The following is a 25,367-nucleotide window of genomic DNA, read 5'->3' on the forward strand; positions in this document are numbered from 1 at the left end:
TCATCATCACCATCATCACCAACACCATCATCATCCCTTCCACCACCACCACCACCACCACCACCACCACCACCACCATCACCACCCTAACACCACCACCACCACCACCACCACCACCACCACCACCACCACCACCACCACCATCATTACTTACGGTGGGGCACCATCAGACAAAGCATCGACCTTGACGACCATTTCCCTGACATCCGAGCCGGTATCGTTGTACATCACCATGAGGATACATATTGTGACAACCAGGCCTGCTATACATAGCATCATGTAAGTCCGCACCATTGAAGCCATGTTTCTCTGTATGAAAAGAGAGAGCATCGTCAAGTGAACAGTGGAAAATATTTACTTTTACATTTGTATGGTTCATCAGGGCCCCGTCTTATAAAGAGTTACGATTAAATCGTAATCAATCGCAAGTCCTCCAATCAATCGCAGGTTTGCAGTCTCCTATCTCTCATGTGCATAGTTGCGATCGATATCAATCGCAAACAATATCAATTCTTTATAAGACGGGGCCCAGGTCCCTTTGTGATTGGTTTGAATCGATCGCGACTCTTTAGAAGACAGGCCTAGGACAACACACTAACTTATCTGAAAGGTCTCCAACAAGTGGTATAGTTTCTCAAGTAATCACAAATTAACAATAAACATTGTACCGATAGCTTGAATGTGGTAAATGATACTATAACAAATAATTCTATGACACTTACCAGCCTATGTTTGACAATAAAGATACATAACAAACGGGAATGAGAATTTCCTAATTGATGTTCTAAATAATAAAAAAAATAGGATGTTAAAATTCCCCTCGAGTATTTATGATTGTTTTAATACAATTACAGAAGTGATCAATTATTTTTTCATTCTCAAGTTTTATAATGCTTACAAATTTCTCTTCATTGCTAATCAGATCCAGGGGGGTGTTTCACAAAGATCTTAAGTTGAACTTATCGGTAAGTTGGACTCAAAATTTATGGAAAGCCATTATCATCTATGAAAATATTTTGTAAAAGTTATTTTAAAAGGCATAAAATGTAGATTCACATCATTCATATTTTCTATTATCAAGGAGATTTCATCTTCTTGGTGTGGAATTTATAAAAAGTCTAAAATGCTTAAATTTTTGCTTTTGAATATATTTTATTTTAAGGCTACAAATGGCTCTCCATAATATTTAAGTCCAACTTAGAGTTAAGTTTGACTTGGGATCTTTGAGAAATACCCCCCTTTCAGCCTTATACTGTATACATGTACAGTACAATCCATTGTGGTATAATAATATTGTTATTTAACGTATATACATGTAGTGAAGCTCATTGCCCTTTACTACATGTATTACCCTGGACGTAGCCGAGCTGCCAAAGTAACTAGCGCTCAAGCATATCAGGTACCCATTTACACCTGGGTGGAGAATGGCAAATGTAGATTAAAGTCTTGCTAAAGAACATTAGTGCCACGGCAGGACTTGAACCCCGTACTGCAGTTGGGTGACTTATCCACTAGTCCACAACACCGCTACGTTTGAAATTTATCACCAACCCTTCCAAAGTTACAGTCATTACAAGTTCTTAAATGTGAAGGTATTTTTTACCAGAGGTCTACAGTTGTTTGTCTTCCGGTTTACCGTTCTAAATCGGCAAATATTGGTTTGTACGTAGTCTACAGTTTTTAACGGTTAATAAAAAAGTCTCTGTTTGTATACTCTGCTTAAATAGATTATATGTTCTCAATTTATTGTAACATAATAATAATTGCTACTTGTATAGCGCACAGGTCCACCTTTCGGTGCTCATGGCGCTTTAATAGAGAAAAATAAATGTAACAAACATAAGAAACAAAAAAACAAAAAACAAAATGCAATAATTACAAAGAAAAAAACAAGTTTTCAGATGTGATTTGAATGTTTCTGTTGACGACAGTAGACGTATTTGTAGAGGGAGTTCATTCCAGAGTTTTGGACTCATGGTTGAGAAAGCCCGATCGCCCCAAGCATGTTTAATTCTAGGTGTATGAAGCAATAGCATGTCTGATGACGAGCGAAGACTTTGTGTGGGATTGTATTTTGAAAGAGAGTTGCTCAGGTACGTTGTATGTAGGGGAAATAAGAAAGTAAACTGAATGATGCACTACATGTAGTAACAATAATAATAATATGGTTATTTATATAGCGCCGGTATCAACTGGCAACCAATGGAGAGAATGGAGAGTTGGTGATATATGGAATCAGATTTTTTTGTGAATGTTAATAGCCGGGCTGCAGAATTTTGAAGTCGTTGAAGTTTTGTGACGTCTTTTTTGGAAGGTTACAGAACAACAAATTTTGTATGTTAAATAAAAATGTGATGGGCTTCCGCACTAACATTATGTGGGCCTAAATGTACATGTCCCGCTTCTGTTTATAGTAATGAGCAAACGTATTATCTCCGAAAAGAATTCGCTGAAAAGGGAAGTTGTTTTATTCCATTGGCATCTTTCTGAATTATTATTTAATACTTCTTTTTTCCCTTCTGTTTTCTTTTCTTGTCCTTTTCCTTTTAAGATGAGTATTTTTACACCTCTTGGTTTCGCAGGATTCAAGTTTTTTTTCTCGAGGTGACCACAAGAATTCCTGGCTGTCGCCAATCGGTGTCGTACCCTACCTCGATTCGCAGCGGGATACTTCCATCTTACACTTAATATTTCTGCTAATAAACTCGACATGTACCATCTACGAGCACAGCATCACAGGTTTCTATCAAAAAACGCTGGAGTAGAGGCGTAGCAGTAGGGGCACGGGGGACGCCCCTCCCCCTCCCATTCAATGGCGAAGAAAGGACGCTTACTAGAGAGGGAGAGGGGATTATGATGTTACATTGTCGACATTTTCTCCTGACTCGATCGCTTTGTTCAATCGCATACCTTCTACTAAGTAAGCCTGGTGCCTCTCCCCCAGTCCATGGATGCAGGACCACCCCCCCCCCCCCTCAATGACTGGACCTACGCCACGCCACTGACGCGGGTATAATAATAATATACTCCTTTAGCTTGCTCTCTTGTGTCTTTTTTCTTTAAAGATAAAGTTGAGTTCTGAAGAAACTGTTTGGGAGTGATTGGAAAAGGTTGATTAGGTAGCACATACGTAATGCTGTATACCCCGAGGTTTGGGAATCTTCAAAAGGATATGCAAATTGGTCTAAACACATGCTCTGTACACCGAAATGGGTATATGGGACTACACTTACATGTGGCATTATTGTGGTCCAAGACCTTTAGCTGTACATTGTCATATTTTGAATATGAGGGTATTTGAAGAGCCGTCCTTTTCAGGGAGATCTTTTTCTACGATACTCTCCAACATGCACTAACATATTAAAGGCTCACACAAATTAATCACCTTTTCCAGGATTGAACCTTCTCTTTATAAGAAATAAACTGGAGGTACGGGAGGGGGGGGGATCAGTGGAGCCAAAATATGCATAATTACGATTATATTTCATTAAATATCACGAAGTGCATGGAAAGAAGGAGAGAGCAAGAGAAAGGGGGTGGGCGAGGCAGGAAGACAGAAGAGAGGCAGAAAACAGGGAGAGAGAGAGAGGAAGAAAAAGAGGGGGGGGGGTGTTTCAGCACTGTAATTCCAACTAATTATTTTCATTAACATTCATTACAAGTAAGCGATATTGACATTCATTTCCCTTTATTGACGGATGTAAAGACAAACGCTCTACAATTTTTTTTACAAAACATGATATATTAAAAATGAATATGAAAAATGAGATTTGTTCCCTTGGAAATTGGAACATAAAAACTATTTATCCACAATACCATTAAGAACACTTGTCATTATTTTCTATTGCATTTATTTCCGACGAATACCTTTCAACAATAGCAACTTTTGTTGAAGTGCGTAACAGTCGACTACCTGCTGAGTAAAAGCTAACAATTCTGTTCAAAAATTAATCCCAGAATTTGAAGTAATAACGGAATGGTTAGATTTTGCGACAAACGTTGGAATGTTAAATAGTGACACAGTCATGGCTCAAAGAGTTTTATTGCAGATCCTTTCCCATCGCATGCTCGTGCATGGAATGGTAAAAAAAAAAAACATATTCCCACGTCAGCCAAGCTTATTTTTAAATCATTGTATAATTTTTTATTTAAAAAAAAAAATGATTTCATGTGATTCACTGTGACCTGTAAACAATACTGACTGTTTGTAAATATTGTTATTTGATGGTGTATTTTTATTTCCAGGAATATCATGTTAAAATATGAGTTGATCAGTGCATTTTCTCGTGATGATTGCTGAACAGTTTATGAAATTAATTACCTGTACATCACAATAAACATAATGAATGATTTATGGTAAGTATAGCAACATATCAAATTAACAAACGAAAAATATATATTAACACAATAATTTGCTTCCTCCGTTTTTGTTTTTGTTTTTGAAAATTGTGTTTCATGTATTAGCACTTGTATTGCAAATGTGATGTACATGTATATTACTTGTACCCATTTGTGTTGCCCTTTTAAACACTGGTAATTAACATGATTAAGACGGGTAGCTTGAGATCATTGACTTCATTTAATGGTTAATAAATTGAGATACATAAAATTATATCATCTCTATAAGGCATGTCTACCGTCGCTGACGTGTTTTATGTTTATGTTTCCAGTACCAATTAAGCATTCATCGTTCTATATAGTTTGCAGGGACACTGACTCTAGGCAGTCGATGTGTGCAACAGTGTCTGCACATTGAGACTACGATGGGTCTTGTTTGACAGAGTCAGAAACTGATAGATCTAGGCTCTGCTCAAGACTTTATGGATTGTGGTAACGTGTCAAATTCCTTAATCCTAATTGGGCTATGTAGAGGCGTATCCAGGATTGTGTAAAGAAAGAAAAAATGTATATAATGTGATAAATAAATAAACAAATTTATAATAATAATATTGATAAAACAAATATTGATGATAATGAAGATGATGACAGTAATGATATTAAAGATAATGATGTTAACAATAATAATTACAATAATGTTGATAAATTATGGTATTATTAAGAAGAAGAAGAAAAAGAAGGAAAAGAAAAGGTCGCCACATTTTCAAGGGCAAAATAAGTCAAATTTTGAACAGGGTTCAATAACTAATGAAGAGGGTTCAATAATCATTAATTTCTTTTGATAACATATTAAGGTAATATGTCACTTTGGTTTTGAAGGGGCGGGTGCAGACCGTGTCCTCATGGACGGTAAATGGGCATGTGATTTTCTACAGCCTTTGTGACATCACTCTCGTATCTAAGTCCATGCATGGTAGCACGGATGTTTTTTTCATGGGGACCAAGGATTTTGTTTTTGGATAAGCGTATGCGTGTTCCCAGCACCCCCGCCCCCCTTTCAGCATAAGTCCGGTGTGTAAAGTCAATACAGGTAGACCTTTTTCTTTTGTTACGAGCCGGAGATTTTGGGAACACGCATGAGGCGGTCCCTCCATTCCCGGAGTGGGGGGGGGGGGGGACGCCACCTAAGCGGCTTGTACAAAACCCAAGCCCAGCAGACAGTGAGGGGTTCTGGAAGAAAAGCAAGTTGCAGACACAAGTTGCAGACACCAGTAAACTCCGTTTCTCGTCAGTGTTTTTAATGCCGTTTCGCAAAGGCTAGAGACACAAAACCCGTGAACCCTTTTCGATGCAATCAAAGTTCAAACTACCACTCGAGAATAATGGGGGCTATTTACCCCTTGGAATCCTCCCATTGTGCCCTTCTTTGGACGAGGATCATTCCCAAGTCGAGCACTGTGTTTATAAATAAAATAATGCAATAAAAAATATATATTTGTATACAAATATCAACATGTATCTCCTATTTTATTGGTCTGATTTATTTCAACATTTCGCCATGTACATGTACATGTACATGTATGTTCCTCTTATTTTTCCGCTCTCATACAAATAAAATTGTAAGAAGCGCACTAATGTCCTTTGGCAAGGCAATAATCTACATTTGCCACTCAATAGTAAGGCTGTGAAGGGTAGTCGAATGCTCGAGTACCCGCACGGTTGACAACTACTCGGGTACGATTTCTCGTACCCGAATATTCGGCCGCAAAAAAAAATTTTAAATGTCCAGGCCGACGCTTACCCGTGCCTGGGTGAGCGGCGGCCGCTGGCATGGTGCCGTCGGTAAAAATGTTTCCCAACTCAAGCACTGTCAAACTCACCACTCAGAAACTGGGACCAAATGTCTGGATTTCTGCTTGGACTTGGAGGAAAATGGATTATTCTGCCATCTTTGGTTTTTAAAACAGCATTGTTCACTGTTATTATTATTATTAAATCGGCGCCTTCAACTGCAACTCAAAGTAAAATTGCATGCGTTTTCGGCGACAGAACTGGGATACTGCTCCAGTGGTATGTATGGTGGTGGCAACAAAAAAAAAAATCAAAAAATCCAACAAAAAAATTCAAAACAAAACAAAAAAACAAAACAAAAAAACATGGCGTCCGAATACTCGAGTATTCGCCTGTAAGCATGGGAGTGTACTCGGGTACCCCCATGGGGGCCCGGTAGGATGACGAAAGCATTTGTGTTAAAGATTGCCTATGCCCTCACGGTGACCATATGGTAAGAATACTCCCCAGGGAGGGGAGATGGTGCACATTGTGTGTGAATGCATCTATAGTGACCGGAGTAATAATATAGATCTGTAAACCGCTTAGAGAATAGAGATAGTGGGTGGTATTCCGGTAGCGCGTACTAAGTTAGCGCATGCTAAGTTAGTCCACACTTTTAAGGAGTGCCTGTTGCCACCTCATTTACCCTGTACAGATTATTTTAATCCTTCAATGAAAAGTGTCCAAAAAATTAATTTTGCATTGAAATGGGAAGAAAAAGATAATATGACTATGAACTGAATTTCAACAAAGTCTTTGGTAGATTATCTTTGTCATGAATATTGAAGGAGGAAGATGAAACCTAGCATTCCATAGAAGTGTGAACTAAAACTCTAGTTTAGTCTGGACTTAGTCTCAGCTTAACTAATGAGAATACCACCCAGTATTCCATATTAAGCGCTATATAAATCCAGATGATTATTATTATTCCCCTTTCAAGGAAAGCAGAAAAAACAGAGAATCACTGGAATGCCGAGTCTGCAACTGAGAATAAAGGGTAGGATTTAAAACGCATACCAGATGGCAATGTGCAGTAGATCGGGAGGCATCGAACACGTACCATTAATTGGCCCGCCATAGAGTGGTGAAGTGTGATGTCATTAAAAATCAATTTTTTTAATTTCTCAATTTTTTCTTCATTTTCCGAAAGACCATCAAACCATCGAAAAACCAATATGACCATCTGAAGAAATAGCTCAGTGTTATTTTGCTCTGGCTCATAATATTAAGAACCAGAGCAAAATAACACTGACCTCCTCATATAGGAAATCTATTTCTTCAGATGGTCATATCTCAGCCAATACTTAACATGTTCAATTGGTTTTCGACATTTGGACATTATTTTAGACGCTCTTTCGGAAAATGACGAAAAAATTGAGAAATTAAAAAAAAAATTGTCATGAAAAAATTGTCAAGCTAGTACCTCCTGCTAGTACAGTATACATGTATGATCTACTGTCATCACTCTTGTTGAAGCATTCACATTGGCCATTTAACTGGGGATTGAAGGGCCCTACAAAGTGTAGCCTATACCCCTACCAGTACATGTTTTTCAAGTGGCAAAATTCCATTGATAATTTGATTTACAATAAATGGATGATAGCCAAGTTCTAAAAAAAACTTGTGAAGTCGTAAAACAGAAGTAGAAGAAAAAACAAATTGAGGCCTATTTTAAACACAGTCCAAAAATCTTCTTTTATTTTTAGGTGATCTTTGTCAGAATCTCTTTTTCTTTCTTTTTAGGTGGGCTGTCAACGACAGATCACCTATTGATTTCGTCAGAATTTTCTTTCTTTATTTTTTATTTATTTATTTATTATTTATTTATTTTTATTTCTTCCGTACACTTTTTTGTGTACACGTTTACTCAAAATCGATCAACATCATCATGATCATCATGACCATTATCATCATTGTCATCATCATCATTAGCATTCTCATTATTATCATCTAACATTATCATAATCAACATCATCACCATCACCATTACTATCATGATCATCATCATGTTTATTTATTTATTTATTTATTTATTTATTTATTCCGTTTTATTTTAACAGGGTAGCCCCGTCAGTAATCAAAGTACTGTTTTCCAGGGGGCCCTGTACATAAATGAACATATATGAAGAAACAAACTACTTGAACAATGTAAACATCATGGAAAACATCAATACATAGCAACATATAACAGAAAGTGAGTAAAGAGTAAGAGTGAATAATGAAACAAAGCCGTAGTAAGAATGATAAATTTCAATGAGCAATTTCAAATCGATAACAATATACTCTGATTATTATCATTGATCTATTTAGATTTTAACAAATTATTATATTGAGAAATTTATGTAAATATTCATGAAAGAAATAAATAAAGAAAGAAAGGCAAATTTATCTTTAAGATCGCTGCTTAAAATAGAGAGAACAAAAATTATTCTTGGTCGGGGCATTTCGAACTGAGTGGGGTAGGCTATTCCACTGAAGAGCACCATCAACTGAGAAGGCACGTTTTCCACATTCTGTTTTAATTCTTGGAATAATGACGCCCAAATTGTCAGCATTCCTTGTTGAGTATCTATGAGTATGGGCGGACAGGGTGAACATATCATATAAATATGATGGGGCACTATTATTCATAACATCATACATTAATTTACTTTTATTGAACTCCCATCTTTTTTCCATGTCAATCCATCTCAGGGTACTAAACATTTCAGATGTGGGAATCAAAGTATTTATTTTCAGGACAATTCTTGCCATCTGCTTGTGTTGCTTAATCAAGATATCTTTTGTTCTTTTATTACAAGTACTCCATGAAACACTACAATAGTCATAGTAAGGAAGGATAAGGGAATTGGCAAGTAGTTTGGCACTATCGATTGTGAGATATTTCCTGACTCTACGAAGTAGGGCCAACCTAGAGGCAATTTTATTTGAAGTGTATTTCACATGATCCTGCCACGTCATGTGCTGGTCTAGACAAACTCCCAGATATTTTACACTTTGAACTTGCTTGATTGGTACATTAGAAACTTTTATTGCGATTGGTGTGTATTGCAAGTTCAGCAATTTCTGCGGTGTTCCAAAAATCATGAAGCATGTCTTGTCTGTATTCAGGGTAAGTTGGTTTCGTTCTAACCACTTTCTCACACAATCCATCATCATCATCATCATCATCATCATAATTGTTTTAACTTCCCCTTTCTCTATATAGTAAATATTCAAGTCTATCAAAAGATTGAAGACAGACCACCTAATTTGTCAAAGTGAGGAATTAAAATCTATTTTTCTATTCTTTCTTTATCAGGGGATGCGACGCGGTGCAATTAACTCGCTGATAACACCGAAATCGTATGGAATATTTAACGGTCATCAAAGTACTCACGTTGCCCAGCTCACTTTATCACTGAAAATTCCCCCTCTCATACATGTATGTATCTGCTTTATTTGTCAGCCGATTTCGCTCAAACTATGAGGAATGAAGGGGGACCAATATTAATAATAATAATCTTTTAATGGTCCACTCCAAATTTTATTTTTATTAAATTAAACCGAAAATGGAAATTCTTTTTGCCCAATTGATCGTGAGCCCGGCAGCCACTGAGCAGCACAGATCGACGTTGCTCTATCCATAGGCGCCGGAAGTGGGGGGCAGGGGGGGCAGTTGCCCCCCCAGTCAAAAAAGTGGGGGGGCAAAACGCATTTTTGCCCCCCCAAAACGCCCCCCCCCCCTCCAAAAAAAAAAAAAAAAGCAGTAAAGGAATAAACATGGTTTGTATTTTTAACCCAAAAGAACATAACAATAATAAAAACCTGAATTAAAGCACATATACCATTCCATTCAAAGAAAAGGAAAGTTCACAGGAATTAAATTTTTATAAACATTGCGCATGCTACCTATACGGTTTATAATAGCGATACGCGCATATCGTGGACATATTGTGCGAGAATGGGAAAACGTGTCTGTTTTTTTGGTTTTATTATAGGGGTGAGAAGACATGAGCCCCTGAACGCTGGCGTACTGATGGGGGGGGGGGGGGGTATATCTATACGATACCAGTGATTTACACATGTTGCTATTATGACATGATTTTCCGGTATTTTTTCTCCATTTTTTTTAAAGTCATACCTTTTTATGCGTTTGTTGGAAAATAAGAAATTCCCAAATTACAGTCGGGCGAAAAATACGCTTATTTAGAAGCCTCTATGACATGGTCTGCAAAGTGGCTGGGCTCGAGCCCCTCCCCCCTCACTTTTTGAAAAAGTATGTTAAAGAGAAAAAGAAAGAAAGACGGAAAGAAAAATAAGTGACCTGCCAATGTCACAAATAAGGCATAAAAAATGCTCATCTGACCGTAATTAAATGCCTAAAACCCCAGAGCTTACGGGTGCTCCGCCCCCGGACCCCACCAAGGGCCCTAAGGCGGGCCCCTGGATGCTCATCTGACCGTAATTAAATACCTAAAACCCCTGAGCTTCCGAGGGCTCTGCCCCCTGGACCCCACCAAGGGCTCTAAGGCGGGCCCCTGGATGCTCATCTGACCGTAATTAAATACCTAAAACCCCTGAGCTTCCGGGGGCTCTGCCCCCTGGACCCCACCAAGGGCCCTATAAGGCGGGCCCCTGGATGCTCATCTGACCATTATTAAATACCTAAAACCCCTGAGCTTCCGGGGGCTCTGCCCCCTGGACCCCACCAAGGGCCCTATAAGGCGGGCCCCTGGATGCTCATCTGACCATTATTCAATACTTAAAACCCCTGAGCTTCCGGGGGCTCTGCCCCCTGGACCCCACCAAGGGCCCTATAAGGCGGGCCCCTGGATGCTCATCTGACCATTATTCAATACCTAAAACCCCTGAGCTTCCGGGGGCCCTGCCCCCTGGACCCCACCAAGTGCCCTAGGGCGGCCCCTGGTTGCTCATCTGACCGTAGTCAAATATTAAAACCTCTGAGCTTCTGGGGGCTCCCCCCCCCCCCCCTCTGGAACACGTCAATGGCCTTAAAGAGGCCCCTGGATGCTCATCTAACCGTAATTAAATACCTAAAATCCCTGAGCTTCCGGGGGCTCAGCCCCTTGACACCCTGCCGAGGCTGGACCCCACGCCAATTTACGCTCTACCTGATCGTTAATACTTCACTTTGAAAAACGTTCCGCGGGACCTGCATGTAACGTGTAAGACTGGTGGTGATGCAGATTTTTCGTCTGCCCCCCCCCCCTTCCGAACGTTTTTTCTCATTACGTCACTGCCCTCGGAAGGTGAGCCCCCTGGAATGTTTGCCCCCCCAATCCCAAACTGCTTCCGGCGCGCCTGGCTCTATCCCTTTATTGTTGAGCGCCAAACAAGGTAGCAGTAACTCCCGTCTTTTAAAGTTTTTTTGGTATGATGCGGCCAGGGTTCGAACCCACGACCTCCTGGTTGTGAGGTGGACGCTCTACTGACTGAGCCAACACACCAATTAGGCATTGTTTGCTACATACATGTACTGTAGAGGGCGAAAGTAGCTATAAGTAGTGCAGGGGGATATAAATTTATGTTAAAATAGCATTCAACCAGGTTTCTTCTCATGAACTGAAGGTTCCAATGGTCTCTAGGGGCATTTACACTGCAAGTGCCAGCAAAAACCATAGTTTTTCTCACATTCTCACAAGGTAACTACAAAACAATAAAAAAAAAACTTGCATATGATTTAAAAAAATCCCTCTGCAGTGTTGCTTTTGAAACGCGGGCCAACCTTCACCAATTTCTTTTTTTCCGGTCATGTGACCGACTCTCCTTGCTTCCCCAAGATCAACGCATGCAGAGCAGCGACATACGATGGTTGTGCACAACTCACACCAAACAAACATAAGAATTATCAAACACTTAAAGGTAAAGACCAGTATTGGAAACGCCCCAATTTCAAAAAATGAAATGGAAGCTCTCATTACCAATCATGTGAAAGAATATGTTTTGACTAATACATGATGATACAAAATTTGCCGGGGAAACGCCTACTAATTCATATATTTGGTAAATTTGTTTCTCTCATGGTCTGTGAGAGATATAGGGTAGTCCCATATACATCTTTCTGTGTATAGTGCTTGTAACTTTACGAAGAATGGGCCAAATTTCTTATCATTTTGATGATTCCAGAACCTTGCAGATGCTAGATGCTAGATGATCAACCTTTTCTGATTGATTCCACAACGTTTCTTTCACAATGCAATCGCATGACCATAACTGGTCTTTACCTTTAAGTTTTTTTTCTGTTATTTCGTCAAAGTGAAATTAAGTTTACAAATCCACTAGTTTTTCAAATTTATTTTTTTCTGCAATGTAAAAACTAAAAAGGCCTAATGATGCAAAGTATGATGCCCACCTGATAATAAATAAAGGCGATTTTAACAAAAATATAAGGTGGTCTGTATTAGATACAGCCCACCTGATAAATACAAATTGTACATACCGGTAAACAAAGGACAGCCATAATAGTGGACTCCACGCTTGACTGGTAATCAAAAATCACAATACCAATGCACTTGTCTAGCACTGGCTACTACCAAAGGACATCCTTCGCAATCTCGTCTGGTTTCCTGTTTAACATTCAGCATGTAGGGAGATGAGAGTTTAATGCATCACACAACAGCCAGCAAATTTATAGACTCCAAGAAGCTGTATCGCCTCACTATTTCCAGTTTTCCACCCACGTTAGTCATGTTCCTTATATATGCCTACTTTATAATGTACATAGTACACCTGTTCATGAGTAAACCAGGGTATGAGAGTTTTAAAAAAAATCACCTCCCTCAGTAAACATAGAAGATGTTGTTTGTACAAATTTTAATATGTAGCAATACGTTAGTCTGTAAGCACCGACTCTATATAGTCTCTAGTTGACACTTGGACACAATTCTGTAAAGTTCGTAAAAAAACCTTGACTCCTTGAGCAAGCCTAAGATTTTGGAGTCTCTGGCTGTGTCTGGGGCAAATATAGTACAGGGCCTATGGAGTGCCGTAGACTAAGAAGTCTGCATAGACTTATGGTCCAGACTCTCTGCTTTGGATTACTACTGTGTCATGGATTACTAGCGACTAACAAGAGTCTGGGCCTTGAGACTAGCCAGACACCATAAATCATCCAGTCCCACATCTGTTTGATAACTACCTACATATGATCCCAGGGTTAAAGAGAAGGTTGAGTTCTGGGGAGAAGTGAAAAACTAATATGTGAGCGTTATCTGGACTTACATGTACATGTAAATACGATAATGGTACCAAAGAGTATCCTTAGGGCCATTTACACTGTCATCCAAACATGCCAAAAAATGCCAAACCAGAGCCTGACCACGATGTTTCAGTGATGTTACCTAGGCAACTACCCTTTACCGGCAAAAATGCCAAGCCCGAAACATTCCAAACTGAAGTGTGATTTTTGGGTGTAATTTGGCGTTTTGGGTTTATATAAACGTTCGCAGCTGACACTTCGCAATGTTAGGTCACATGACTATAGCAGTTTAGGAACGGGGCTAGCTGTTGTCCTTAAGAATAACATAAGAGAAGGTGATAGAACAAAGAAACAAAGAATAACATAATGAAAGACAGAAAGAGAAAGTGATAGAATGATAAAAACAAAGAATAACATAACAAAAGGTGATAGAAGGAAGACAACAAGAATAACACAAGGAAAGACAGAGAGAGAAAGTGAGAGAATGATAAAAACAAAGAATAACATAAGAAAGGTGATAGAAGGAAGAAAAGGTGATAGAAAGAAGGAAAAAAGAATAACACAAGGAAAGACAGAGAGAGAAAGTGAGAGAATGATAAAAACAAAGAATAACATTAGAGAAGATGATAGAAAGAAGAAACAAAGATTAACATAAGGAAAAAAAGAAAGAGAAAGTGATATAAATGATAAAAACATAGAATTACATACAATGTAAGAGAAGGTGATAGAAGGAAGAAACAAAGAATAAAGACAGAAAGAGAAAATGATAAACAATAGATAATGGAAAGATAGAAGAGAAGATGAAAGATGGAAAAAAGAAAGAATAACATAAAGAATGGTAGGAAGAAAATTATAAAACGATAAAAACACAAAATTACATAAGGGAAGGTGATAGAAGGAAAAAACAAAGAATAACATTAGGAAAGACATAAGGAGAATGTGACAGAATGATAAAAACAAAGAATAACATAAGAGAAGGTGATAGAAAGAAAAACAAAGAATAACTAGACATGACCATATTTTGTAATGTGATTTGTAGATAAGTACCCTAAGGGTGCCTATAATATTATGTCTGCAGAGTTGTGCGCAATATAATTGTAGAATTACTATTATTATTAAAGTGTGGAAGAGCTTTAATTCAAACTTTCATCAGTCTGCTTTCTTTTACAGTAGTTGTCTGTTAAGGTTAGGAAGTCCATCCTAATAATTAGCTGGTTTTAAAGGTACTATGTCCCATTTGCAGGCCAAAAAATGAAAAACTTAAATTCCAACTGCATTTGAAAGATGATACTAATTTAGAACTTCCCTAAAAAAGGTGGGGCTTGAAAATGTCTTCAAGTGGAAAAATAACGACTATTAGTTGTCAAATCGACTTTAGGGCTATAGAGCCCAAAAGTAATAGTCTTGATTTTCAGACAATTGTACCGAATGGTCATACATTTTATGCTGCGCAAAGATTCAATCAGTTTAATCTTGGCCATCACAAGAAGTGGGTTATTGATGTAGACAAATGCTCATGTACCCTTTACAACTCTTTTCATGTATGTTATTACCGAAGAAGAAAAAAGTCCAGTCAGTCACTCAATAGTGTCTGACAGTGAAGTCTAGCAAGTAAACGGGTTTCCTTGCATAATTTGAATATGAGGACACTGCTAACGTTTAAATTTCACAGATAGGACACACATGACATATTCATAATTCCTGCAAAGTTCTACAGAATTTGAGGTTAGCTGCAAATGGGACATAGTACCTTTAATGCAAGTAGGAAAATAGAAATTTCTGATTTTTTTTTTTTTAGAACAGATACGTGACAGTGTTGCCAATTTTTTATTTAACAATTAATAACTTTGTTATCTTCAATCAAATTTCCCTCAAACTTTCACTGACTTTTTTCTCTTGTTTTTGCTTAGAACTATTAAAAACCAAATTCATATTGGAGTGGACTTCCCCTTTAACATGCTATCGGATGTAAGTTGTCAACCTTGACACTGCCAATCTGAACAACTATACCCTCATACAGAACCCAAGGGGGTAAGCTGCTATTGGCCCATTTCACAATCTACATGTACACATGACGGCTTTGCAGCCCATTATATTGCAGAAATACCATTTGAAAAACCATCAGAATTTTGAACTACTATCAGTATCAACAAGACTGAAAAAGAACTGAGGAAATCTTTTAAGTTAGGCGGAGCAGGAGTTTGTGTCAGATAATCGAGCCAAAGCGGCGCTGTTCAGAAGTCTATCCAAAATTTGACCCATCACTCCGGCGTGGAGATACCCTACTAAAAGTAAAAGGGCACTTGTTCAGAAACCTATCCAAAATTTGACCCGTAACTCCGGCGTGGAGCATCCTAAAACATACCCAAAATGAAGTAAATATTCATTAAATTTCCAAATAAAGATCATTAGTTAAAAGTCGTAATGTCTATTATTACCCGCTTCGTGTCAATTTTCTTGTTATTTTTGTTATTTTTTGGAAAAACGTGCATAGCCTACCGATGGTGGGTTGCACGCGCGTCTGTGCAAAGTTATCTACTGTAATGTCTCAGATCCTCATTATGGTCGATAATTTCACACAGGTGCGCGCCCGCCCGCAACCCACCATCTATACTTGTATTAGGGTATCTGAACGATTTTTCAATTTTCAATTTAGGATTGTTTTTCACCATTTTTGTTGGATATTTGAATAAAAAATGTAATATTCATAGCATTTTGGTCAGAATGGACAAAAGAGTGGTTCACGCCGAATTATCATGTTTTTCTCAACAGCTGCATTCTAATGCATTGGGCTATATGCAAAAAGTGGGGGAAGGGTATTTTCAAACTTAAATCCTACGTGATCCCTTGGGGCTAGCGAAAAAAAAAGAACATCAACATATTCTTTACGACTTGAACTAATTATCCCTCGGGGGGTCGATTCTCAAAAGTTGGAAATCTCCAGAGTTGCCATGGAAACACATTTAAATCGCTGTTTTGACCAAGATATTTTTTTAGAATTCCGAGATGCAGCCCCTTCGGAAATATGGGGATTCACCTGCTCTTTCATATGACACCTCATTTATTGAGTATCACCTTCACGATCACAACAGATTAAGGTTTACCTTGAATACCTTGAATACCAAAGCTTCTGGAAGAAAGCCGTCTCCAGCTGCCAAGCTTCCAGGTCTAACTTCAAGGGGGGGGGGGGGATGTCCCAGCTTCCGGGTATTGCACCATAGTCATTTTACATCTGTATCTTGCTTGCTGGGTCATATCAGGATTGTCATAATTGGAGTGTCAACTGGGAGAAGGGTGAATGATATTGCTCCTTCTTCCAGTGTTTGTCAAGTCTGGCTTTAAAGCTGTTTACCGAGGTTGCAGATACTACCAACTCAGGGAGGGAGTTCCAGTCGTTGAGGACCCTGTGGCTAAATGAGTCTTGTCTGAGTTTGGTGTTGCACCTGGGTTTGGTCAGTTTGAAAGCATGCCCTCTCGTTGTTGAATTGATTGCAGGTGTGAAGAATTGGGTAGAGTCCAACCTGTCCATGTTCTGCATCAACTTGAACACCTGAATCATGTCTCCTCGGCAGTGGCGGTGGCTAAGTGAGGGAAGCTTCAAACTCTCAAGTCTCTCATGGTAGCTTTGGAGTTTTATCTCTGGTACCATTTTTGTTGCTCTTTTTTGTACTTTCTCTATGATTTTTTCGTCCTTCACATAGCGAGGGGGCCAGATTACATTGCCATATTCCAATATGGGACGAACAAGACCTTTATAGAGGAGTGGAATTGTTGATCTGTCCCCCAGCCCCCCACTCAGAGGTCGGAATGACCGCATGCGTGTTGCCAAAATGTCTGGTAAAGGGGTACTTTTCGTGCGACAAAGTCCGGCCCGAGATTTTTAAAAAAGGGGTGTATTTGACTTTTCACCCGGAAATTTCTTTAAAAAGGGGGTGTTTTTCTTTTTCTCTCTCATCTCTTTAGACTCCTGAGAAATTATTCCGAATTTAGGGGGGTACATTGAGCATTTTTCCTGATTTAGGGGGGTCTCCAAGGCAGGAAAAGCCCATGAAAAGCCCGCGAAAGGGAGGTTCGGAAATGTTGGCAGTCCTCAGATAGGGGGTGCTTTCAAACAGAGGGTACGAGCATATGCGTACCCTAAATAACACTGAGTGGGGGGGCCGGGATCTGTCCTTGCAAATGAATGATCTACGTATGCGAGCTAGTACTCCATTTGCTTTTCTAGCAGCAATTGCAGATTGTTCACAGGTTTCACGGCAAACCGCTGCACAATACGAGTGCATACCGATGGTGGGTTGTGGGCGGGCGCGCGCCTGTGTGAAGTTATCTACCGTAATGAGGATCTGAGACATTACGGTAGATAACTTCACACAGGCGCGCACCCATCCGCAATCATAATAAACATAACGACTTTTAACTCATGATCTTTATTTGGTGATTTAATGAATATTTACATCATTTTGGGTATGTTTTAGTAGGGTATCTCCACACCGGAGTTTTGGATAGGTTTCTGAACAAGCGCCAAATTTTCTAGACCCTCTAAAAGGCTCTAGATCTAGTTGAACCAATCTGTAGACCCCTGACGTAAAAACTTTGCCGTCCATTTGGTAATAGGTCTAGGCCTAGTCTAAATAGATTTCTAAATTAAATGAATTTGTGTAGAGTACATGTAGATCTAGACTCCTAGATCTATGAGAAATCATAGATCTAGATCGAATATCACATTTTGTAATATGTTCTTAAACGTCCGCGAACTTTGGTCACCCCTTTCATCTGTTCATACACTAGGCCTAGACTATGTACATGTATTGATGTAGATCTAGCATCTGAGATTCTCGTGCCAGCCAGCGCCAGCCAGTAACGTATCCCAGCACTGTGCACTGGCATGAATGGGGACAAAGTCTAGACCCGTTTTACTACGTAGCTCGGATACTACTTACCATTATGAACATCACCCCTCAGACTAAAGCTGCATGAAGATCCACAGATGATTAACAATCCCGACGAGTTTTTTCGTTTTTCACGAGCATTCTATGATTTTATCCCGCATATATACATGTACAGTATCTGTTGAGCTCCTTCAAATTCACTGCACTGTACGCTGTACGTGTACCTTATACACTGTACGTGTATTGAATTCTTCCAAGATTTCTCTCGATCGCTAGCTAGCTAGCGAGATATCTTTGTTGTTGTTGTTTTAGCTTATAGGCGTTGCAGGAGCGGAGCCATGCACGATCGTCGGACAGCGAAGACGCGAGTCAAGATTGTTGATTATATAATGCTTACTGGCCTCACTGGGTTCTACCTTTCGTGCCCTGCAGCTATTATTTGACACAATTAGACAGAGGCTGATAAAATTGAGATTAAATTTAATAAGGCTCCATCATTCAGATCTATAGGCCTAGATAATAAACGTTCTTATATGGGCTCCTTCCAGTCTTTGAAAGTTGGGCCGATTCCGTATGGGGTAGGGAACCGGTTTTGATTTTGATACTCGGTGTTGTGTTGTTCCCAATACCTGAGAGACTGTACTTAAACTCCATAAATGGAAAATGTCTGTTTTTGTCTCTCCCCCGGCCCCCCTTCCCCTTTCAACATTCAGTGTAAGTTTCGTTTGATTCTGTGAGAATTCATTTATTTTTCTACCAGAACTCAAGTTTATCTTTATTTTAACTATTAACAACGATCAAGGAGCCTGTGCCATGATCTCATTGTATCCAAGTTATCTGTATATAGATGTTTCCCTCAAAACTTAAATAAAGAGAATAAGTTTAGTACTTTGATTATGTTTGGATTGCATGTTTTGTTGTTGTTTTTGTTTTCGAGTCTTTCGGGTTTTTTTTAATTAGTTTCAAAACAACAACATGGAATGGTCTTTTTTCAGATTCATAAAGAATACTTTCTTGAAACGTAGTATTTGTGAATTCACCTATAACGTGCAATGGGTTCCGTTTTAAGGTGAAAAGAAATTCCTGAGCTTTTTCTTTCTTTTTTCCCCCACGGTCTGAACGTGGAAGATTAGGGACTTTTAGATTCTGCACGACGAGAACGTGGACTGCCCTTTTAAGGCAATGTGACGTCCTTTTAAGGCACTGGCAGTGAAAGTCTAAAAGTCCCTAGTGTCGCAATGAAGACGAATGACCTTGAAATGCTCTCAGATCTAAAGAGATTACAACTTTCGACCAAAGTGTAGCCCCCGGGTGTAGCCCCACCTTTTTGGTCGGGGGGGGGGTGCAAGGCCCGCTCGGCCCCCATGGATCCGCGCACTTCATCTCGCTCAAAGGCCGCTTCACGGTTTAACAATATTTCCAGTTTTACGAATTTATATGCCAAGTATTTTTCATGGTATGTGATATTTAGAAAGAAGCGATCAAATTAGTAGGATTTTGATGCTGATTCCAACAACACCTAAAACTGTTCATTATAGCTAGGAACACGATCGGAAAGTCTTTCGCAAAACAAAGGATAAAAAAGGATAATTCTAATGTCCTATTGGCTGTCCTATAAATAGCTGTGAAATCATATTTGGATTATGTCATATTAGGTAATTGTAATGTTCGCACACACTTCGCGTGAAGGACGAGGCTAATCAAAATTGCCTGAGGCAGATTTTTCGAAAGTTTTTGCTATCGGAGTAGCTTCTAGACAGTTTCTGTCATCATGGATTATTTTTAATTTAATTTTAATCCGAAAATAAGGGGGTGCTGGGAAGATGACAATTTGCTTGGTGGCATCTTGACCAATTCAAGAGGAAAATCTCCCTTTCTATTTAAGATGATTACCAACTTACTGTTATCAGATTATTATTGTACATTACTATAAGATTTGAGCAAAAATATATTTAGTTTTTTCTTGAAAGATTAAGGGATGGACTATTTTTAATACCTTCACTAATTTTTTAGAAAATTCCAAAATCTATATGACCATCATAAAACATAAAAGACTTCTTCGCTAATAAAGTTCTGAATTAAGAGTTGTATAGGCGAAACTCGTCATGCAGACCAGGCGCGTACGCAAGGGGGGGGGGGGGGGGGGGGGGGTAATCAAAGACGTTTAGATATAATTAACCCCCCCCCCCCTTGAGTTTTTTATGTGTGTATTATGTGTGTATTTTTGAGCACCCCCCCCCCCCTTTTGTGATTTTTTTTTTTTAATAATTTTTTTTTTTTTAAAGTGTTCCCCCCCCCCCGCATATTTAGCGGCGGGCTGAGTCGTTGCGAAATTTTCCGCCCGATTTCAAAATGTTAACCCCCCCCCCCCCCCCCCCCCCCCTTGAAAAAATCCTGCGTATACGCCACTGATGCAGACTGTCTATAGTAGGGTAATCATGAAATGGCCGATTTGGAACAGGTCTTTCAACTGTAGGAAATTTTCCTAAGTGAAATAGATACAGGTCATTTGTTTTTAATATTCTGCTATTAACAAAATTAATAACGGTTCTGTGTACGAGAGTATAGCCGAATTATAGATACGGAGAGACTTCTTTTGTAATGATAACATTTAAGTATTTAGTAGAGTTTGCTGCATATTGCCCCAAGCAAGTATCCCATAATTCAGATATGGTAACATTAAAGATGAATAAAGCATGTAGGGATGATGTCGGAAAATGATATTTAAGTTTATTTATTATGCCAATATTCCGTGAAATGATCTTACATAATCTATATGGTATTTCCACAAAAGTTATCAACAGTAATGCCTAGAAATGTAATGAATGAAACAACTTCCAAGGGGTATCGTCAAAAATGATAATCATGGGTAGTGTGTCTATTATGTTTTTTGTATGGAGGTTAAGGAATAGTTTATTAGCTTATTTATTGGGTGACTTTTTCAAGTTCAGAATTTACAATATTGACTAAAGTATTTGGATTTCTATGGGAATAAAATAAATTAGAATCGTCTGCAAAAAAGTATAATTGAAAGGACATCGGATGATTTACAAAAGTCATTCATGTAAATAATAAGCAATACAGAGCCCAACAAACTTCCCTGCAGTACTCCACATTTACGTTCTGCATATTGGAAGTATTATCATTCAAGAATACGTATTGCCGTTTATTGGATAAGTAGCTCCTGAACCACTCTCCCACGCACCCCATAATGAGAAACCTTGAATAATAAGATTTCATGATTGATGGTGTCGAAGGCCTTAGAGAAGTCCAGAAAGACACCGACCAGGTGAGAGCATTTGGCATGAGCTACTTTGTCAATAAAATTCAATAACGCATGTTGATAATTATGTATTATGTTTTTCTCTGAATCCAAACTGAAAGTCGGAAAAAATATGGGTTTTTAAAAAGTTAACAGTTCTACGATAAACAACTTTTTCTAGAATTTTCGACAAAGAGGATAATAAAGAAATTGGTCGATAATAATACTAACGTTCAACTTACCACCTTTTTTGTACAGGGTATGACCTTTGAGTTTTTAATGTTATCTGGGACTTTTCCATTAAGTAACGACAGATTAAGAATGTGTACTAAAGGATTAACAATAAAGATATTACACCTTTTAGAATAACATTATTAATATCATCATAGCCGGGACCCTTTTTGTTATTCAAATTAGATACAATATCAATGATATCTTCTTCAACTATATAAGAGTGAGAAATAGGATTGTGTGTAGGCCTATAGGTAATCAGAGAAATGTTTGGCGGAAGATGGAATAACTTCAGCCAAGTTTTTCCCTCACGCTATAGAAGAAAAAAGTTGTTAAAAGCCTATTGGCTATGTGTTCAGGATCTTCGACAATATCATCATTATACCTAATTTTAGTAAGACATTTTATCTGATTTGTTATAAGATAAGAAACGATAAGATAAGACATTTATTCGTCTTGAATTCTTTCAAATGTCACATATAGAGCATAACATTAGATCATTCATTAACAATGCATTTTTTTTTTTTTTTTATGGCAATGATAAAATAAAGTTATCTTAAAGAAAGACGAGGAGACCCTGGTAAAAGCAGAGCTTGTAAGCTTTATGGTCCCCTCTGTAGTCTTGTAGTCTTGACAATAGTCCAAGCCACTAGTGGCAATCTCTACGTCATCCTTTTGTTTCAGGGAGGGGAGAGGGGATCTTAATTGTCTCTCCTTCGAACTCAACATAAAGATGACACAAAATCGCTGCCACTGCCGGGGATACATTGGCATTGCGCGGCATTGCGCGGATTGCAATAATTCTAGTTATATTTGGTATAACGGATCATTGAGAATTATTAGAGGTGTTGTGGTCGAGTGGATACGTCGCCGGACTGTCGATCACAAGGTCTGCGGTTCGAGTCCCGCCGCTGCACTAATGTCCTTTGGCAAGACATTGATCTACATTTGCCACACTCCACCCAGGTGAAGTAAATGGGTACCTGGTTGGAATTTATTCCTAGAAACGCAGCGCGCGTAACAAGCTGCACTGCTAAAGCCAGGGTAATTATGCTGCATTATTGTAGAGCGCTTAGAGACTTCTGACAAAGTAAGTGTTAGGCGCTATATAAGCACTGTAATTATTATTATTTTTATTTTAAAAAAAGGTGAATGCATGCAAGAGAATTCAATACCGAGTACGTTCAGCTTAATTGAGAATCACAATTGATTTAATACATGCGGTGAGATACTTTTGAGCTTGCGACTAGTACAAAATCAGGCTCTTAATCTGAAAAATACTTGAAATAAAGCTCATTTTTATGGTACCCATAATTTCTTACAGACACGCGTAAGATACTCGATTTTTCAGATTCGGGTAGCGGGACCGCCGATTACATAGCTAAAATGTGATATTTTAGGATATATTTTTCATTGTAAATGTGGTTCTTCAGTGACTCTGGCATGGTATGTTATGTGTGGGATATGTGATATGCTATTATGCGATGTTTTACCATGCATTCAACCAATCGGCCGAAAACTGAAGCTGGTCGATTACCCACTCCTTTAGTACTCTACCGATGGTGGTTGCGGGCGGGCGCGCGCCTGTGTGAAGTTATCTACCGTAATGAGGATCTGAGACATTACGGTAGATAACTTCACACAGGCGCGCACCCATCCGCAACCGTAATAAACATAACGACTTTTAACTCATGATCTTTATTTGGTGATTTAATGAATATTTACATCATTTTGGGTATGTTTTAGTAGGGTATCTCCACGCCGGAGTTTTGGATAGGTTTCTGAACAAGCGCCGAATTTTCTAGACCCTCTAAAAGACTATAGATCTAGATCTAGATCTACTCTAGATTCTAGTCTCTAGTTGAACCAGAATCTGTAGACGTAGTAAAAAAAACTTTGCCGTTTATTTGGTATAGATTTCTAAATGAATTTGTGTAGAATATGAGAAATCATAGATCTAGATCGAATATCACATTTTGTAAGATGTTCTTAAACGTCCACGAACTTTGGTCACCCCTTTCATCTGTTCATACACTAGGCCTAGACTATGTACACAATAGCATCTGAGATTCTCGTGCCAGCCAGCGCCAGCCAGTAAGACATTTTATCTGATTTGTTATAAGATAAGAAACGATAAGATAAGACATTATTCGTCTTTCTTTCAAATGTTTGGTATAACGGATCATTGAGAATTATTTTTATTTTAAAAAAGGTGAATGCAGGCAAGAGAATTCAACAACGAGTACGTTCGGCTTAAAAGTAATACAAAGTTTGGGTATGGGGTCATGAATTTGGTTCAAATGAACATATTGGAAGCATATGCGATCTATATACAATATTTAGTGATCGTTGTCGCGGTTGAAATCGAAAGCTATGGAAATGTAATAATAAACGCTTTATGTTGTATAGCTCCCTCTCAAGGTCAAGGTATTAATCAAGCTATAAAAACAATGTTTCTTGACTAAAATCGACCGATTAGCTTTTCCTGTTTGGAAATTATATATCACAACTACATATTCTGAGATTTTCATGGTCTCAGCTAGCATTGCACGGCCGTATAGGCGCTATTTGAAATTTATCAAAATTTACTGGGAGCACCGCTAAAAAAAAAAAATCAATATTTCTCGAAAGCAGAAGTGTTTTAGGGGCTAAATTTCCTAGTGATTATAATGCATCCACAGGGGCATCCAAATACATCAAATGAATCACTATCCGGCCAATTTTCAGAATTTCCAAAACTTTGTATTATGTTTAAGAAATAATAAAGAAATAATATTGATAATGATGAAAAAATAACGTACTTTCATATTTGAGAAATCACACTGATACAAACACAAAAATCCTGAAAGAGGAACGTGCCCCCAAAAATTTCCAAGATCGGTTGAACTTTTTTAGACCCCTTTTTTTGACCTCGATCGATTACATGTATTTGCCCCTCCCCCCCCCCCCCCCCAAAAAAAAAAAAACATCAAACTCTAGCTACGTGCCTGTACGTTCGGCTTAATTGAGAATTTAAAAAAAGAAAGGGTGAAAGCATGCAAGATATTAGGTACGTTCAGCTTAAAAGGCCATTTTTGTAATGTAACCAAATTTAATGCATAAGTGAAGTGCCTCCACACAAATTATTTCACTGGCCTGGTAAGTATAATAGTATTTCAATAGACATAACCCAAACTGCATACATTAGTTGTTGCCAGGTTGGACAAACATTATGGCTTGATCTACCACCCCTGCTTATTCAGCGGCTGGCTGAGTCGTTGCGAAATTTTTCATCAAATCCTGGACCAAAAAATAAATAAAATAAAAAATGTGCTCTTACCCCCCACCCCAGGCGCGGATCCAGGATTTCTTAGGGGGGGGGGGCCAAATTTGAAATTATGCGAGCCAAATATTGGTACGTAATGGTGACCAGCAGTGACGTAATGCCGGGGGATGTAGGGAGGGGTGAGTTTCCCCCCTCCCTCCTCTGCAAAGCGCGGAAGCTATATATGACGTTTCATTAAAGTATTAGAGAAAGAAGACAAGTCGTTGTACCGTTCTCGACTCTTAATCCTTCTCTTAATTCACCCCCCCCCCCCTCCGCGCAGCGCGGAAGCTTTGACGTTTCATTAAA

General features: G+C 38.7%; 1 protein-coding gene across 3 annotated transcripts in view; it reads right to left on the minus strand.

The window, feature by feature from the left end:
* The window catches only part of LOC100893134 (galactosylceramide sulfotransferase), a 58,968-nt gene extending 40,156 nt beyond the window's left edge, over positions 1 to 18,812 (minus strand). Inside the window, exons 1-3 of one of the 3 annotated variants that reach the window (XM_030988562.1) lie at positions 18,313 to 18,812; positions 12,614 to 12,740; positions 155 to 309 (exon numbers count right to left, since the gene is read on the minus strand). In XM_030988562.1, the coding sequence (XP_030844422.1) occupies positions 155 to 309; positions 12,614 to 12,634 (176 nt within the window). In that variant the 5' untranslated portion in view covers positions 12,635 to 12,740; positions 18,313 to 18,812. The remainder of the gene's footprint in view (positions 1 to 154; positions 310 to 12,613; positions 12,741 to 18,312) is intronic. The other 2 variants (XM_030988561.1, XM_011672287.2) reach the window with 2 other exon arrangements.
* Between the last annotated feature and the right edge of the window lie 6,555 nt (positions 18,813 to 25,367).

The sequence above is a fragment of the Strongylocentrotus purpuratus genome, unplaced genomic scaffold (genome assembly GCF_000002235.5).
Source record: "Strongylocentrotus purpuratus isolate Spur 01 unplaced genomic scaffold, Spur_5.0 spur5_scaffold_17, whole genome shotgun sequence".
Lineage (NCBI taxonomy): Eukaryota > Metazoa > Echinodermata > Echinoidea > Camarodonta > Strongylocentrotidae > Strongylocentrotus > Strongylocentrotus purpuratus.